This window comes from Columba livia, chromosome 23 (assembly GCF_036013475.1).
Source record: "Columba livia isolate bColLiv1 breed racing homer chromosome 23, bColLiv1.pat.W.v2, whole genome shotgun sequence".
NCBI classification, from domain to species: domain Eukaryota; kingdom Metazoa; phylum Chordata; class Aves; order Columbiformes; family Columbidae; genus Columba; species Columba livia.
The window spans coordinates 2041177-2057873 of record NC_088624.1 but is presented as its reverse complement, the minus strand read 5'-3'; the positions used below and the strand labels follow the sequence as shown (position 1 = coordinate 2057873).

General features: G+C 44.5%; 1 protein-coding gene across 10 annotated transcripts in view; it reads right to left on the bottom strand.

The window, feature by feature from the left end:
• The window catches only part of IKZF3 (IKAROS family zinc finger 3), a 29625-nt gene extending 16609 nt beyond the window's left edge, over positions 1-13016 (bottom strand). For 2 of the 10 annotated variants that reach the window (XM_065039276.1, XM_065039281.1), the window contains exons 1-3: positions 12744-13014; positions 9346-9399; positions 8471-8581 (exon numbers count right to left, since the gene is read on the bottom strand). In XM_065039276.1, coding sequence (XP_064895348.1) covers positions 8471-8581; positions 9346-9399; positions 12744-12849 — 271 coding nt within the window. In that variant the 5' untranslated portion in view covers positions 12850-13014. The other 8 variants (XM_065039277.1, XM_065039275.1, XM_065039274.1 and 5 more) reach the window with 8 other exon arrangements.
• Positions 13017-16697: the final 3681 nt, after the last annotated feature.

Below are 16697 nucleotides of genomic sequence, written 5' to 3'. Positions count from 1 at the left end.
ATGGAGAAGGATGCACCTGAGTTCTGCTCAAGGTTTTTCCACCACTGTTGCCTCCCCCCAGCAAACATCCCCTCCGCTCCAGCCGCCAGCGATATCCCACCAAAGCTCGAACGCTTTTCAGTTCGCATGTAGGTGTTTGAAGAACCTCAACGGAAAAAATTCACCTTCTGATGACTGAGAACACCACAGAACAGAAGCCACGAGGGAAGAGGCTTTTTTAAACCAAATAAGTGTTAGAAGGGTTGGAATTTTTCCGCCCTAACACACCTGTTATTGTTTAGAGTCTATTCTGCCGTCCTGACAGCGATACTGAAGAAAGCTCTGGTACAAAGCAGGCTGAGGACAAGACGGCTCAGTCCAGGTCGGCCTGAAAATGAACCAGGTGGTTGCAGAGATCTGAAGGAACCAAATTCCTTTTTCAGTCCTGACTTTTGCTCTGTGCACCGGCACACACAGGGAATACTGCGAGATCGGGAGAAAGGTTTGTATCTGTCACCTAAAAACCATACCAACGTATTTTGATGAGATTAGGGAGTTTCCAGGCTCGTCCGCCTCAAGCAAGAGGAAGGCGGCTGCGACTTTGAGAAGAAAAGGGAAATTTAGCTGATGAAAAACACTATTATCCCTAACAATACTAACAAAGTTCCTCCAGCTTAAAAAAAATGTGCTATCCTCTTTCCCGTGCTTAGGAAAGTAAAGAGGTAAGAGGAAAAAACCATTCACGGTGTCCAACCCAGGTAACTATTTTTCTTGAGGCGGTTCATGAAGGTAATATACACTGCAGAAAAAAGACTGTTGTAGGTTTTACACAACAAAGCACCAGTGTGATGCGTTAAGGCTGATGCACATGGTTTCATTTCCTGGGGAGATGATTACGAGATGAAAGACATACTCCAGAGTAATATTTTTGTTTCACCTGAAACATTGTAAAAACAATGGGTTCTGGAGAAAATCCAAAATAAAGCTGCGGTAGCAACTTCAGACTGAGTCACCACATGAACGGTGCTTGTGTATGTTCTATAAAATGCATGAATTTAAAGAGTCAACAGCAGCAAAGAATTAGGACAAGCTAGAGCGTTACCTTAGTGATTCTCTCTAGTAGGAAGTCTCAGAAGGAAAACCCCACCAATTACTACATTTAATCCAAGACCTTTGCATCCAATATAGAGAAAAGAACGTAAGTTTTGCACTGGTGTTAAGCAAAGTTTACCAGTAGTGTTATGAAAAGCACGAGGAATAAAACCCAGACGCTATTAAAGACAACGGCATGAAAGGGTGATGTTGCTCAAGTGTTTTACAAGGAGCGGGGTCATAATCGTGAAATCCTCAGCACATGCAAAAAGTCAACTGGATAACAAAGAAACTTAATCATCTTAATGTGGCATTTTAATGACGCTGCTGATTTGCTATGCCAATTCAGAGATAATGAGCCCCTAATGCTACAGATGTTCAGCCAGACTAAAGGAAAAAAAAACGGAAAAGAAAAAAGAAAAGCTTTTCTTGTATGCCATTTCCTAACTATCCAATTAAACAAATTGTGAGAGCATATAAATAGTTTACCAGGTTTTGACAGCTGTTAATAGGATTCGGATGCCGAAGAACAAGAGTCTATAGGTGTGCGTTGTGACTACCTGGATTTGGCAGAATCCCAGAGTGTCAGGCACTGGAAGGGACCTGGAAAGCTCACCCAGTGCAATCCCCCCATGGAGCAGGAACACCCAGATGAGGTTACACAGGAAGGTGTCCAGGCGGGTTGGAATGTCTGCACAGAAGGAGACTCCACAACCTCCCTGGGCAGCCTGGGCCAGGCTCTGCCACCCTCACCGGGAACAAGTTTCTTCTCATATTTAGGTGGAACCTCTTGTGTTCCAGTTTGAACCCATTGCCCCTTGTCCTGTCACTGGTTGTCACCAGAAGAGCCTGGCTCCATCCTCCTGACACTGCCCCTTTCCATATTGATCCCCAGGAATGAGTCCCCCCTCAGTCTCCTCTTGTCCAGCTCCAGAGCCCCAGCTCCCTCAGCCTTTCCTCACACGGGAGATGCTCCACTCCCTCCAGCATCTTGGTGGCTGTGCTGGACTCTCTCCAGCAGTTCCCTGTCCTGCTGGAACTGAGGGGCCACAACTGGACACAACATTCCAGGTGTGGTCTCCCCAGGGCAGAGCAGAGGGGCAGGAGAACCTCTCTGACCTACTGACCACCCCCTTCTAACCCACCCCAGGTACCATTGGCTTCCTGGCCACAAGGGCCCAGTGCTGGCTCATGGTCACCCTGCTGTCCCCAGGACCCCCAGGTCCCTTTCCCCTATGCTGCAGGTATTAACGGATGATTCATCACCGTTATCTCCACAAAGTGTCCCCAGGAACAGCAGCAGAAAACCAAAACCTAGTGTGCACATACTGGGGTCTGTCTGCTCCCAGAACACGAGATTCCTTTACCTGAACCAGCTTGAAACAAAACAGACGGACGTGGTGAAACAGAAGAAATCAGCAGAGTTTCCAAATTAAAGTCAGAATCCTGAGAATTAACACACTGCAGGGCAAGATATGTCACACATTTAAAAAACACCTGTATTCCTTCATTAATACAGAGGGATTTGCAGTACATCCATCAAAATTAAAAAATGGGGGGAAAATATTAAAAAAGAGGTGACACAGTCAGAGATGAGGCAATTTTTCTCAGTGTCCGCCGATATCTGTTCTGGGGAAGGGAAAGGAGTTCCAGGATTTTTGGCCCAATGTGGCTTTGTTTCCTCCCCTGACCCCACTGACAACCTCCTTTTTCCCAACAGCAGCGATGCTTTCGTGAGATCCCTGTTTGCCAACAAAGGAAGCAGCAGCCGCTGCCGAAAATCATTACTTGGACAGATTTGCTTTGGTTTTATCTCATCCTTGTGCCTTCCAGAATTTTATTAATACTGTTGCTCAGAATCCATTCTCATACAAAAAACAAGCATCTATTTTGTTTTGATGCCATATAAAACATACTTGAGTGGTAATTCCTAAATGAACCGGTGCAGTTTGCACCTGGTGGAAATTTCACTTCTAAAAATAGGGGAGAAACTTTCACAATTCCCCTTTGCGGAGTGCGTGCTCTAGGGTAATGAGCTTCCTTGTTTTTATTGTGACTTGAAACAAAAATAGAAACAAATCAAATTGAAATGCAGCACTGAGAATCAGAAAGAAAAAAAAAAAGCATCATTTTCCAAGCACTCGGATGTATATTTTCTACTTCATTAATACCAGTGTCTTTCTATCATTAAACCACAGTATAATTTATCTAGTTGTACAATTAATTACAACAACCACCAAACAACACACATCATCTCCAAGCTCATGTGAGCCATGAAACTTGAATTATGTAACTGGTTCTTAGAGCATCTTATTCAAATACGAGCATTTTTCTCATAAAGCTGTATATTCCTGTGTAAAACTATAATTTCATACCTGATATTTCCTGTCTATTACCAATTTCTGCCTAATAATAATCTAGTGGGTTTTTTAGGACTTTCACAGAATCCCAGAATGTCAGGGGTTGAAGGGCCCTGGAAAGCTCATCCAGTGCAATCCCCCCATGGAGCAGGAACACCCAGATGAGGTTACACAGGAAGGTGTCCAGGCGGGTTGGAATGTCTGCACAGAAGGAGACTCCACAACCTCCCTGGGCAGCCTGGGCCAGGCTCTGACACCCTCACCGGGAAGAAGTTTCTTCTCATATTTAGGTGGAACCTTTTGTGTTCCAGTTTGAACCCATTGCCCCTTGTCCTGACACTGGTTGTCACCAGAAGAGCCTGGCTCCATCCTCCTGACACTCCCCCTTTCCATCTTGATCCCCAGGAATGAGTCCCCCCTCAGTCTCCTCTTGTCCAGCTCCAGAGCCCCAGCTCCCTCAGCCTTTCCTCACACGGGAGATGCTCCACTCCCTCCAGCATCTTGGTGGCTGCGCTGGACTCTCTGCAGCAGTTCCCTGTCCTGCTGGAACTGAGGGGCCACAACTGGACACAAGATTCCAGGTGTGGTCTCCCCAGGGCAGAGCAGAGGGGCAGGAGAACCTCTCTGACCTACTGACCACCCCCTTCTAACCCACCCCAGGTCCCATTGGCTTCCTGGCCACAAGGGCCCAGTGCTGGCTCATGGTCTTCTCCCTCTGCCCGACAGGGCAAGGGGTTCATCACCTTTTGGGGGGTATCCCCCTGGAGCCTCTCTGAGTGGCATGCCAGGGAGTTACTCCACCAGTCGATTTCCTTTTCACACTCCCTGATGGTCCTCGGCATCTCAATCTCCTCCTTAAGCTTCGCAACCATGTAGAGTAGATCTTGCACCTGCTCACTCTGCACACATTTTAAGACGTTTCCAAAATATGTTAAAGTTATACTGACAGAGAGAGTGATAAAGGAAAAACGTTATCCAAAAACCAAGGGCTACCAAGGCTGGAGTCAAATCTTAATATCTTTAAATTCTCCCTCTTAAAAAAAAGATGAAACTGCATGAGTTCTTCCCTTCTGTTACAGTTAAGATAAAGTCACTCATAGAAAACATTTCTAAAATTACAATTCCTGAAGTCCAGAAAGCCAGATACAATCACAACCGTTAAATCAGACTTCAATTAGACAGTTAATCAGAGAACATCTGGACCCAACAGTCAGACTGAGAAAGGCCACATGTTAAAATCAGATAATCGCCTTCATTAGCTGTACCAAGGGACCTATTACTAATAAGGCTGCTCAGGCATGATCGTCCCTGGTCAACTGCTTTTCCTGATGAACTTCTATCCTGAGAAGTTAAAAGCGTAGTTTCATTTGGCCTTTTAAAATTCATCTCCCAAAAATCTTTCTTACAATGCGATACACTCCTGTGCTTCGTACCAGAAAAATATAATATGAAGAGAAAATATAATAACATGAAGAGCAGGGAAATAGGTTTACAGGTATTAAAATTCCATTGATATTCACCACAGATGACAGGAGCTTGGTTAAGATGTTGCTCAAAAACCTTGAATACCGTAATACTGAGAGAACTAAGTGTGTTGATTTGATTTCACTAGAAAAAAATAATTCCAGTAGTAAATAATCTCAGTTCCAAGACTTGAAGTTTAGATGACAAGCACATTGTCTCCAAATTGAGGGGTTTATAATGAAATATTTGAGTTTTTGCCATTCAGAGCAATACACCCGATTCAGCCCTGTCTGGCAGAGGTACCAGAAGTAATACAGCATCTCATACATGATGCAAATTTTGCAGAATGCAGTTAAAATTAGCCGGCAACGAGACACAACACCACTGGAAACAAGCTTCAGCATTTCCAATGCTCATGGAAACATTTGCTGCGTTTTAGCAAAGTTTGGGCTCGTGTGGATCTATTGCTGCTTTCCGATACCTTTCCAGCAGCAAAACTGCCCCTTAAACTCACACATTTTGGGCTAAATGAACAGCCTAGTTGGGGGGCAAAATGTGAGTCATCCTAATTAACTGATTTCCTTTCCACCAACCCATATTTCTAAAAATGGATTACTTTCTACAACGACACGTGGTTTGAGTTCCTAGGGCCGTTTTCTTCATCTTCACCTATTTCCTGCTGGGGGGGGGAGGTGGAGAGGGAACACACCACAACTCATCTACCCTTGACTTTGATGTCAAAGGAATAAGTACATATCTCACCTTCAATTTCAAGGAATTATTTTATGTGAATCTGAGATGCACATTGTAGAACAAGCGAAGAAAAAGGCGGTTTGAGAAGTTGTGGAAAGGAGTCCATCATCAATTGACTAACGCTGTGCATCCATTCCCCTTCCAGACTTTGTCTGATACTTCACACCAATATCTCAAAAGCAAATCCTATTTTCTGCTGAGCATAATGGGTTAAGTAGACTAAACCAGCTCACTTTCCTGATTATCTCAAGGCGACTGGAATATCCGAGTTTCTGTATCAGCCCTGGGCTACCCATTGTGCAGGACAGTCCAAGCTGGTGTCAGTCAGACAGGCCGTGGTGACAACTCCCTGTGTTGATGTCACCGAACATGCTCGGCAGCATTCCTGCCGCTAAAACCAAGTCAAGAGGCTCTTTTTGTTGACAACACCGCGACTTTCAGTCCATGCCGGGCTCCCAAAGTGGAGAGCCCTGCACGGCTCAGCAGCCCCGGTTCCTCGCCTGGTTTGAGCTCTTACAGAAATCCCCCGTCAAGTGAACTTGTGCAGCGCTGCTGATGTTGCGAGATAACCCCTGAGTCCCATCAGCGGTAGGGCTCGATCTGGGCTTGGGAGATGTAATATTCTGATAAAAAACGGCACTTCCTTTGCGAGCAGATAAGTGCGTGTGCGAGCGGCACCACTGGAACCTCAGTACGCGCCCAAGCGAGGGTTTTGTCATCCTCTCCCGTCTCGCTCCAGCCTTTTAACCGCCCCCTTCTGCACACCTAAATGCAGCAGCAATTAGCATCCATAAACCACAAATGTGGCTTCTATTTCTTTTTATTTCACAACCATAAAAGCTAGCTGACACTCGTAACACCAAAAAAGTTGTCTGCCTCAACAGATAAGGGAATTAAGACATAATTAAATAGTTGTGCTTGACTGTGACTCCCCTAGGAAAGAACGTGGATTTTTAATGTAGTTTTTAAATTGAGGATGTCTCAACTTTGGCCACCAAAAGTAAGAGTGTTGGGGAGACGTAAAGAAACAGGGGAAATCAAGGGAAATTAAGTGCTTCCTCTCCTTTCTGTCTCATTGCTTGTCTCTTTTCAGACTAGATACAGGAAGCACCATGGGAACAGCGTATTTTTATGGTTGCAGGCAAGCGTACACCGTGTGCACCACAGCATGCAGCTTCCATTCCCTTGAGGCAAAAAAACACTCAGGTTTTTTTCTTTTTCTCCCCCTTGTTTGTCACCGAGCTTTTAATTAACATATTACTCTAGCCTTCTGCCTGATTGTTTGCCCTGTACTTGGCAATCGTGGTAGTTGAAGCCCTTTTAAAAGAGTTGTATAACAGGACAGGTTGAATTGTTTTCATTGAATGGCACCTCACTTTCGGCAGCTATAAAACAGAACAAACAACACATCAGCCTCGGAGGAGCACAAATATGGAATTTTTTGCTGAAAAAGTGGATTTTCTTATACCAAAAGAGCACTGGTTGTGATGACGTTTCAGCCCTATACACTAGTTTCTTTGGTGCCTCTAGGAGGGTTCTGCCTCTTGAAAAGATCACAGGCTTTCTGCAGATCTGACATACAAGGCTCCACCAGACGATATCTAGATTTGATCAGGCTCCAACTTCTGCTCCAAGCCTCAGAAGTCCCCACTCTGCATTTAGAATGTCGTTCATTAATAATTCAAGATTCACAAAAAACATAGTCCAAGAAACCAGAAGATTATGACTTACTATGAATGCTTGACAAAACATGGAAAAACTAGACCTAATTGGACTGAAGAAAACCATGTTCTAGCCAAATGAAGGCAGTGGAAAGGTGGCTATCAAATGTTTGATCTCACTCTGAGTCAGTGGCCTCTTGTTCTGCTGGTGGCCCACAGCTGACGGAACAAACCCTGCGGGCACGGATCAGACAGGGCTTCAGGATAAGAAAAAGAAGAGTTTTCTGTGATGGAGGCAATTGCCAGCAACGAATTGTGAAGACACTGAAGCAGAATTGCTTGCTCACAAAAAGGGTCCACCAAGAAAACCGCTATCAACATTTTTAACATGATCCATTTCCCAAGAGCCATCACCAATACTAAGGTTATTTCTATTGTGCGATTCTGGAGAATACTACATATTCATTTTTACCATGGTTAGTGATCCCCAAAAGATAATACTCCCACCATGGCAGCACTGTTAGAATGTGGTTTCACTTTTCTAGAAGAAAGACAGATAGTTATTGACCTGCAAGGGTTGCTTAAGTGACTAACGTACCCGCTACCGTTATATAGTTGGCATAGGGGTCCTGGTGGACAGCAGGGTGACCATGAGCCAGCACTGGCCCTTGTGGCCAGGAAGCCAATGGTACCTGGGGTGGGTTAGAAGGGGGTGGTCAGTAGGTCAGAGAGGTTCTCCTGCCCCTCTGCTCTGCCCTGGGGAGACCACACCTGGAATATTGTGTCCAGTTGTGGCCCCTCAGTTCCAGCAGGACAGGGAACTGCTGCAGAGAGTCCAGCGCAGCCACCAAGATGCTGAAGGGAGTGGAGCATCTCCCGGGTGAGGAAAGGCTGAGGGAGCTGGGGCTATACATATTTCATAGATCCTGTAAAAGTGACCCTTATAAAATGCATGTGAGGTTCCCTGATGGAAAAGGGTTTACTCTTCCTTTAGAGTATGTTGAAACGCTCTAAAGTAATTATATCATTATTCCTTTTACAGACATGCAGGAAAGCCAGAGCCATGATGCAGAATAAATGTTCTGATCACTCGCACAGCATAATCAGATGAAAATAAATGACAAAACAACTCATTTTTTCAGAATTCTACCGCCCCCTTACCTGTTGCCTCTTCACTAGGCAGATTGTGTTCCTTCACATCTTCCCCATTATCCATACTTTCCATTTCCTGGGATTTGTTCAGGTTACAGTCTGTCAAATCCTCTTGTCCTTCTGAAAAGAACAAGAATTTACTATTTATGCTCCAAGAATATTTCCAGGCGATCACCTCAAAGTATCTGCAAACCCCCAATACTGCTCACAATGTTCTTCTTGTGGACACATTAATTGCATTTTGGATGAATGAATTTGCTTCCCAAAGTCATATAAAAACATATAAAACACAGAGCACACACCTTTGATTAAATCTTAAGCTTTTGCTCAGATTTAACCATTCTGGAGATTGTTCTAAACAAGAACAAAACAGGAATAAACTCCAGGGTATGTTACTTTATACATCATACATATTCTGGTAACTGCTGCTGGCAGGCAAGTTCTTCAGAGCCTGGAAAAGGAATCACAGCTCTACTCTGTTCATTTGGGCAAAATATTAATCATTCTGGCCCCTGGCCAGGAAGCTGCTCAAGCACATTTAATCGGAAACCTCTTTGAACCAGGTTGCACTTCTCTGCTTATTTTACATGTGTCTTTTTAAACACCAGCATTATCAGAAGGTTTTCTGCTGGTCACTGCGGCAGCGGGATAGCCCAGAAATCCAAGCTTCTCTCCTCTGAAGTAAAGCCAATTTGGATGAAATTCCCACAGTTTTATTCAAATTCTAGAATTTACTTTTTGCCTTTCTTGCGCCTCTTCATATTTGTGTCTGCACTAGTTGGTCTCCTGGGGATCTAAACACGCTGCAATTCATATATTTTTCTCAATTTAAATTTAAAATTCTCAAGGGAGGGTGAAAGAACGTGACTTGAACAGCACTGTACCTGCAGCCATGGGCTGTTCCTGAGGATGGCTTAGGTCCATACCTGCCTGTGAATCTGCAAAAGACAGAAGAGCAGTCTGAGTTGCTCAGTATTAGAACCATTCATGGCAGTTATTATAATGTTATAAATTCCTGGGGTTTTGACTGAAAGCAAAATTGAAAGCGCAAAATTCTCAAATCAATAAATACCAAGTAATCGTTGCAATTCATTGGACAATTTCTTTATATCTTAAACACTGGCACGTGCCCAGAAAAGTAATTATTTTCCAACTTCAAAAATTATAGAGGAGAGCAACTTACACTTTCAATTTAAAAATCCCATTTTGCACCCGGTGAGCATAGTGTAGTTGTAGTAGCTCTATATGACGCAAATTTCCATGAAGCACAGAGTACAGATATTTTCACGTTCCTTTTTCAATAAAAACAGAAAAACCCTGTTGTCTCCACAACCTCTAGTTGGTTTTAGTGCAAATGCAAGCCTAGTTCCCATTTAGAGATTCAGATAAGGATCACACCAGGAATTTTTAGGAAGTTTGAGGACTAGTTTTGTGGCCTGGTTTCCAAAAGCGCTGGAGCCAACGTGAGCCGCAGGTATTTCCGTCTCCCACTCCAGTGCCCACGTTGAAGCTGGTGAGTTTAACTGGAGTCACAGATCCAACCTGTCCAGACACGACTTCACTCAATGTTTTGCTGTCTTGAGATTTCATTGACATGAGGATTAATTTTCTTCACCGTGTCACAGCCACCTGCTTCCTTCCTCCTTCCTTTCCTCTAGCTATTCCCCCCCCCCACCCCCTTTTTTTTTCACATCTTGGAACATAACAGCTCCAGGACTTGTCAAAATTCATTCCTGGCAGTTACATAACAGAAACACACAGGCAGCGGCCGGGAGGTGTTAACCGCTGGTGACATTTACCCCATTGTCACCTCTCCCTGCCACGACTGCGTATGGAACATTTCTGTGGTCGCTGCAATGTCAAAATATAGAGCTCTGTTAACTCTACAGCACAGGAGCCCAGCATCAGGTGAGGCCATCCAAAAAACTGGGCTGATGCCTCCAACAAAATAAGGGCAAACTCAGAAGAAGAAGACATCTCAAGCCTTAGTGGTCTCTTCACATTTAATCTCAGGTCTCAGGTAGTTTAAGCCAGATCCTTCACTGCACGTGTGCTGGAAGGGGAAGGCCTAGGAAGCTTCCATCCCTGATTCCATAAAAATAAGACCCTATTTCTACCCAGCATTCAGAAAAGCACAGTGTGGGCAATCACTTACGGAACACGTTAGTCTTCCCAAGCTTCAAAGAGATCCAGGGACTAGGGCGCATGGAAAGGAGACGCTTGTCTTGTGTGTGTTGCAACTGACGCAAAGCAGAAGTAAAATTCATGTGTTTTTGAAACCCATCCTTAGCCATCCTGTGTTCTACGTCAATAACCAAAGTAGGGCAAAAATATTCAAATAGCTTGCTGAAAAAGTGTTCTGGCATTTTAATACACGACTGTATTAATACTTTATCCAGGTATTTGACCAGTGACTAGAAGCAACAAAACAGCCTGGCTGTATTTTACCCCCCCTAAAACCGATGGTTTTCAAATAAATGATAACAGTAATACCCTTCTATCATCAAGACAGCTGTAAGCAACAGAATGGGAGATACATCTTGAATTATTATAATCTTACCTTTTTTCCTCCAAAGTGAAAACCAGAACATTGCCTTTTTACTGCCAGCTGCAGTTTCCAACCCAACAGCCTTGCAAAGGGGACATCTTTTCAAATTCTGTTTGCTCTCAGTCCTCCTATCACCGCATATGGAGCAAACACAGCTCGTTTCCTTGTCTTTGCGCTGCCTTAAGAGGCACAAGCAAGTGAAAATGAAGCACACACCAATCCTGGCCCCTGCCCTACAGGTGGACTCCCACAGCTTTACCCCAGTGCTTTTGCAACGCACAGCGCTCAACCCTTTTCACCCCAGCGTATTTTTCACCTTCAATGCCCGTTGCACTATTATAAAGAGAAAACCTATTTAATTTCCCCCCTGAATGACCTTCTTCAGCATTTTCAGTCTCAATGGCTTTCTGAAGAAGGTACCTGGATCAAAAAAATGCTCTTTTCACTTTTAATAATAGGGTCTCTAATACTTTGGTGCTCCTAAGCACCATGTATTTTTTGAAGCAACACAGGCATTTTAAGTGCACACATCATTTTGGGAAGAAATCCTAATCAGCAATGTGTAACCAAGGATAATCCTTTTCTCATATTGTAGCACATGACCTCCTGCAGACAGCAGAACATCTAGAAATTCAACATGTTCAGCCCAGTACAGCAAGTGGAAATGACAGCGTGGAGCCAGTTCTTTGCAAAAATAAGCCCGTCACAAAGAGACAACCCAATAGATCACAGACTTTGGCTTCCTAGACCCAGGTCTCCACCACCTACTCATGCCAGTGCCCATTTCCAACCAAACCAAAGCCTGAAGGATTATTTGCATGTTAACTGTAAGCGTACAAGAAATAGGAACTCACACACAAAAAAAGAGACTTCTCAAATAATCTCAGTTGTAGTGGCAGAAACATAGTTATTTTCTATTGTAGGCTAAAATTTCTGACATAACTCAAGAGCTTTCTTCTCCCACACAAGATACACAGCAGTCCCAACTTGATCAAAAAAATAAGGATCCAATTCAAGCACCCAACTGCCACCAGCCTCATTCCTTCAGAACATTAGTTACATCTCTCAAGCAGTGATAGTCTCAATTAAGTCAGACTCTAAGAGAGTAAATACTTAAATACAAACATCTGAAAAGCCTTTAGCAAAGGAAAATACATTTTTAAATAGACAACTGCATCTAACTTAACCAAAAACTTCAAGTCATTTGAGACAATGAGGAATCTAAACTCAAGCCCTGAAAACAATGAGTTAAAATAAGAATATCCGCCTCTGAAATAATAAATCAAAGGATGCTTCGCAATGCTGCTTTGCCAGGCTTGTTAAAAACACCGGTAATTTTGCTTCTCTTCAAAAGCAAATTAAGCTGTAACCCAGGATTAACTTGCAACATGTTCTTTTGCTGGCTATGAAAGTTCCACGCGCGTTTTACAAACGAAAAGAAACCAACACACCCGTTAATTCGTTAAAACCTAGAACACGAACGGTAGATAAAGCCGGCTTGAAACCCCCACTTTATCACAGATGTTGGGATGCTTCCGAAATTAAACAGAAAGGGGGGGAAAAGCCCCGTTCGTTTCCTGTTTAATCGCAACCCGCGATTAGATGTGTCCTCCAGAGCCTGCGATCTGCTGGCAGAAAGCGCTGAAGAAAACGGGAGGTGGAGGGGGGAGCGGGGTCGGTGGGGAGAAACCCCCCCAAACCCCATCCCGGGGAAAGAGCGGAGTCGTTTCTCACCTTCCATGCTCCGGCCGCGGGTCCCGGCTCCACCTGCCCGGCCGGGCTCGGGGACTGGCGGCGGGACCTCCCCGGGCTCCGCTCCCTCCCGCGGGCACCGCGACATCCGGCCCGGCGGCGCTGGGCGGGCGGAGAGCGGCGCCGGGCGGCGGCCAACGGAGCCGACCCGCTCCCGGGGACCCGCCCGCCTTGGGGACAAGTGGCACCAGGAACACGGAGGTGACGGGCAGAGCTCAGCAAGACAGCGCGGGAGCACCTGCAGCCCTGAGCTCGCACAATGCACCAAAGCAAAACACGAAACCCTGCGCTTTAGAGAACACATCGCTCTCTGCTTCGTGGTAGATAAGAGATAAGCTCTGTCGCCAGCATCAGAGGTGGCTCCACAGGTAAAGAATCATAGAATCGTTTTGGCTGGAAAAGATCCTCAAGCTCATTGAGTCCAACCGTTAACCCACCCCTGTCCCAGCCCCATGTCCCTGAGAACCTCATGTCCGTCTGTCCAGCCCTCCAGGGATGGTGACTCCAGCACTGCCCTGGGCAGCCTGTTCCAATGCCCCACAGCCCTTTGGGGAAGAAATTATTCCCAGATCCAACCTCAACCTCACCTGGTGCAACCCGAGGCCATTTCCTCTCATCCTGTCACTTGGTACATCCCCAGGTCCCTCAGCGCTCCCGTCACACTTGTGCTCCAGCCCCTTCCCCAGCTCCGTTCCCTTCTCTAAACTCGCTCGAGTGCTTCAAGGGTTTTCTTGTGGAAGCCACAGCAGCTCCTTAGGCAAGGACACCATTAGGAGGGGGACCACAAGAGGCAGCTCCAGGAGTAACAAACCAACCCTGAGGGCTCAGACACGCTCCTGTGCCCGGGGAATCGCATATCTCCTCATCCAACCACTGCACCTTGAGCTGGACCAACAGCTCCTTCCAACCCACATCTCCAGTTACAAGTACATCCAATGAGACACGAGTGCGATTTTCCCCCAGCGCTGCGGGGTGGGAAGCCATTTGACAGCCCCTTCCATGGAAGGACCGCCAGCAAGACCAACAGATCCATAAACCATTACGAACAAACAGCCAAAATACTACTTAGTGTTTTAGGGATCCCTTCATCTTTAAGATGTGCAGCAAATGCTGACACCCAAAGCAGCGCGGGAAAGCTGGCGCTGGCAGGGATCAGGTCACTCAAAGGACAACAGTTATTCATACAGAGAGTTTTGCAGGGCGACTCGGAGCTATTTTGTGTTGGCAGACTTCCGACTCATTTTTATTTTACACGGCAGAGCCAAGTGGTCGAAGCCTTTATCCAAACTGGTGTGGTAATTGTGCACCATGATGTGCACCGCACACACGAAAGAGCAACTTCTTTTCCACATCCTGAATTTCCTTTGTGTGCAATTAGTCCTGGCTCTGTTTACACATCATGTAAACATGGTAATGCAGCCTCGGCTGTTACATGAATGCTGCTTTCTTTGCATTATTCGTTAACAGATCGCACTCCTTGGACTCCACATTAAAGTTAAATGACTAAGATTAAAATTAAACTTAAGTTAGCTATTTTTCTTAACAAAAGAACATGGCAATTTAAAAGAAAAAACAACTTACAAAATTATTTAATAAATTAAAGATGAATTGCACTCAGAGGGGGATTGTTAAATGACTATTTTTGTACATTTAAGACAGAAGTTCAAAAGGAGACTCTCCCCACAGGGCTCAGACGCAGCTTTGAGCAACCTGACCCCGTGCAGGATGTTCCTGCCCATGGTCTGACCCAAACCCTTCCATGATTCACAAGGAAGCATGAGCTGCACCAGCCCAGCGCAGCCTTGACTTCACACACAAGCTCAGCACCACTCATGGGATTTTCCTTCACCCAAACCCAGAGCTATTTACCAAAAAGAGATAACAGCTGGCCTAGATCTCAGATCAGCACAGAACATCAGCACAGCCCGTACCTGGCACGCTTTGACATCAGAGCACGTGTTTGTGGCTTCAAACTGATGAGCAGGGCAGACAGCAGAGAGAGAAAAAGGGAAAAACCAACCCAAGGTGCTGCAGATGATGGAAGCTCACTGATGATTTTCAGCACGGCCGAGGCAGATGCACTGCTGGACCCTCAGGGTTATTGCTGCATCCATTTGTTACACTTTCGTACTTCTTTCATCACATTGTGTTGTTGGGTTGGGTTTTTATGGCTCTGCAACTCAGCTGCATTTTAAGACTGAGAAATAAAGGTTTTGGGATAGGAAGATTGATGGCAGCTTAACATATTTTGTTCCTTTACTATAGTGCATACCACTTCCACAAAGGGGTCCAGAAATCAGTAACAATACTCATGCAACTTGACAATCTACAACTAACGGAAATACCACCGTGTTTGTTGTGGTCCTCCCTGGTTTAGATCACTGACTTTAAATATGAGGGACAACACATGCCTTCCGCATCCCAAATAACATCCAGATTCACAAGACTCCTGAAAATATCCCTACATATCTCCTAGGATAAAATATTTGCATTTTAATGATCAAACACCTATGCACACCATGACCAAGTTTGCAATAGTCTTTTTCCCTCTTCTTTCATTTCCTACTGGCAGAGCTTCTAGCTATCAGCAAGAATACCTAGTAATCCCTAAATACACAACTTCACATTTTGTCTTAGCAAATCCTCCCCCCATCATTCCCCTGTTCTTAAAGATAACCAGCTATTTTATTATTTTCTTCTTACAAATCTGTCATGACACTTTATCAGTCTGTAACTTTAAAATATTATAGACTGGAAAAAGGAATGAGTCATTTGATTAAAGACACAGACCAGGCATCTGAGTTTATAAAGGTTCAAAACCGCAGACAAAGCTTTATAATAAAAATACTATTTTATAATAATTAGCGAGCTGGGGGCTGATGGGCTGTGTAAGACAGTTACATAACAACAGGGTATAAACACCCTGAGGAACAGAGGATGTTCAGACTGAACTATTACTAGTTTATAGCAGACACGTTAAAAACTGAATCATTTTGCCTATAAGGCGTCAGCGTGAAATGTTAACTTTGAGTAAAACTGAAAATGTTCAACACATGGGAACGCCAGATCTTTTGAGGTGGTCCTAATTATGAACTGTTCAGCAGCTCAAAGAAATTAAAAGTGAAAACCCTGTCATAGTTCTTGTACCTTGACAGACACTTAAGAGTTAACATCTTGGTCTAAGGAAGAAGAAAGCACAGCAAGACATTAAATGATGGGGGTCACTACTTTAAAATACCACCAGGCTTGAGTAAAAGTATTTTCCATCAATTTGATAGCTTCTTTTTCACGCTTTATTTTACACACATTATTAAAGAAAACTCATTACTCAAGTGTGGGGGTTTTTTACATGGAACTGTTGAATTAAAACATTTACAGCTATCTACAAAAATAACTATCATTCCTGTGTTTACTGGTTCCATATTTGTTATGCAAGCACTATTTCATCATTTTTGGACACTGGTGTGGTCTGGGGCTGCACAATCAATATGATTTAGCTAATTACCAGAGAACTGGCCACAGTTCCTGATCTCGAGTGTCTCATGATGTGCAGGTTGGTGAAATGCAAGTACCTCCTCTCCCTGGTCACCTGGGTTTCCTCAGTATTTTCATAACACTCACTCTAGAAACAAAATATTTCTACTTTTAAGAGCTTGAAAGTCATAAGCAAGTCTTCCAAAACATGTAACTGACTTAAAAACCAGCCCTGAGTACTTAAAGTAATATGTAGCATTCAGCTGTTTTTGAGCCAACAGGATATGCCCAACTCTTATTTTCAGTCTTTCTCACAGCAAGTGGCAGGAATGGGGTTTTTTTGTTGTTGTTTTTAAGCTGCAAGTGCTTCTCCCATAATGAGTCGCTGCAGAAACCTGCAGCCGAAGAACAGCCGGGCACGCAGAGCTTGCAGTGAGCTGGAGACGTGGAGCTCGGAGACGC